Source organism: Aotus nancymaae, unplaced genomic scaffold (genome assembly GCF_030222135.1).
Source record: "Aotus nancymaae isolate 86718 unplaced genomic scaffold, 86718_ANA_hifiasm-v0.15.2.pri h1tg000010l, whole genome shotgun sequence".
In the NCBI taxonomy this organism is placed as follows: Eukaryota; Metazoa; Chordata; class Mammalia; order Primates; family Aotidae; genus Aotus; species Aotus nancymaae.
In genome coordinates, this window is record NW_026988421.1 from 38,075,081 (window position 1) to 38,077,324 (window position 2,244).

The 2,244-nt window shown below is 44.8% G+C and overlaps 1 protein-coding gene across 1 annotated transcript; it reads right to left on the reverse strand.

Annotated features, from left to right (window-relative positions):
* Positions 1 to 860: 860 nt before the first annotated feature.
* On the reverse strand, positions 861 to 2,037 carry LOC105718894 (heterogeneous nuclear ribonucleoprotein A3-like). The gene has a single exon (XM_064373669.1). The coding sequence runs from the start codon at positions 2,035 to 2,037 to the stop codon at positions 1,087 to 1,089; it is 951 nt and encodes a 316-aa protein (XP_064229739.1). The 3' UTR covers positions 861 to 1,086.
* Between the last annotated feature and the right edge of the window lie 207 nt (positions 2,038 to 2,244).

Consider the following 2,244-nt stretch of genomic DNA (forward strand, 5'->3'; position numbering starts at 1 on the left):
GGCTGGTTGCGTCTGTAATCCTAGCACTTTGGGAGGCCGATGTGGGCAGATCTCCTGATGTCAGGAGTTCGAGACCAGCCTGACTAACATGCAGAAACCTCGTCTCTACTAAAAATACAAAATTAACCGGGTATGGTGGCAAATGCCTGTAATTCCAGCCACTCAGGAGGCTGAGGCAGGAAAATCACTTGAACCCAGGAAGTGGAGGTTGCAGTGAGCTGAGATCGCACCATTGCACTCCAGCCTGGGCAACAGGAGCGAAACTCCGTCTCAAAAAAAATTTTTTTTTAATTATCTGGTGGCACATGCCTATAGTCCCAGCTACTTGGAGGCTGAGGCGGGAAGATTGCTTGAGCTCAGGAGGTTGAGGCTGCAGTAAGTCATGATCACCTCACTGCACTTCAGCTTGAGTGACCTCACTTGTCTTATGCATCTAAGAAGAATTGATTTTTCAGTTTCGTCAGCTTTTTACTTGCAGATTGGTGACTGCCAAGCTCCTTGAGTGCCAGACCAGAAACCTGACAGCCTCTGCTCAGCTTTTTATTCTTTTTTTTTTTTTGAGAAGGAATCTTTTTTTTTTTTTTTAAAGTTAAAAATTCCAATTTTTTATTCCTGGTACCACTACCACAATTTACAGGGCAATATACCTGATGTAATGAAAAGAAAAAGAAAAAGACAAAGCTACAACAGATGAAAGACCTCAGGAATGTACAGCTAATTGACACTAATCAATTGCATTAATCAATAGCTGCACGTTTTGCAAACTGTGGCTATGACAGTCCTGAACAAGAAGGGTTTCCTGTTTAAGCTGCAGTAACTTTTCTGACTGGATCATCGCTCCTTCCATGGCAGATTTTTATAGTTCCTCTAATGCATTTGGAACGACTGTCTCAAAGTAACCTGCAGCTTTCCTGACAACTCCTCGCTCTCTCTCCTGCTAAGAACTGTAGCCCTTTTCTGCTGCTTTTAGAACCTTCTGCTACCATATCCACCACTTCCGCCACCAGATCCATAACTACCGCCATAGGGACTGCCCGAGCTTCTTCCACCAAAACTGCCCCCTTTCATGGGTCCATAATTTGATTGCTATTGTCCACTATAATTTCCAAAATCATTATAGTTCCCACCACCACCATAGTTACCACCACGAAAATTTCCTCCTTCATTGTAACCACCATATCCTCCACCACCGCCACCATATCCACCACCTTGGTTTCCATATCCTGGTCCACCATCACCATAGCCCCCTCTACTACTATAACCAGGACCCCCACCATAGTTGCCACCATCACCAGGTCCATTATATCCACCATCACCTCCTCCATAACTACCTCTGCTGCCTCCACCTCCACCACCATAACCTCCTCTTCCACCAAAGTTTCCATCACGGCCAAAATTACCTCCACCACCTCCAAAGTTTCCTCCGCGACCCATAAAATTGCCAGATCCACCTCCACGGCCTCTCTGTGATCCAGCAGACTGCATCTCTTGTTTAGAAAGGGACTTTTTCACTTCACAATTATGCCCATTAATAGTGTGGTATTTCTGAACAACAATTTTATCAACTGTATCATGATCATCAAAAGTTACAAAAGCAAATCCTCTCTTTTTTCCACTCTGCCTGTCTTCCATAACTTCTATGGTTTCAATCTTGCCATACTTTTCAAAGTAGTCTCTCAAATTATACTCTTCCGTATCTTCTTTAATACCACCAACAAAACTTTTCTTCACTGTTAGATGGGCGCCAGGCTTTACAGAATCCTCTCTAGAAACAGCTCTCTTTGGTTCCACTACACGCCCATCAACCTTGTGTGGTCGAGCACACATTGCTGCATCCACCTCTTCAACACAAGAATAAGTCACAAAACCAAAGCCCCTGGAATGTTTGGTTTGGGGATCTCTCATTACCACACAATCTGTAAGTGTGCCCCATTTCTCAAAATGTTCTCTTAAACTATCATCTGTAGTTTCAAAGCTCAGACCACCAATAAACGGTTTTCTCAACTGCTCTGGTTCCCTTGGATCATGGCCCTCCATTTTGAGACCGGACTCGCCTCTTCCAACTCGAGTTCAATATCTTGCGAAGGAGTCTTGCACTGTTGACTGGTCTGGACTGCAGTGGTGTGATCTCAGCTCACTGCAACTTCCGCCCCCGGGTTCAAGCAATTCTCCTGCCTCACCCTCCCGAGTAGCTGGGATCACAGCCACCCGCCACCAAGAATGGCTAATTTTTGTATTTTTAGT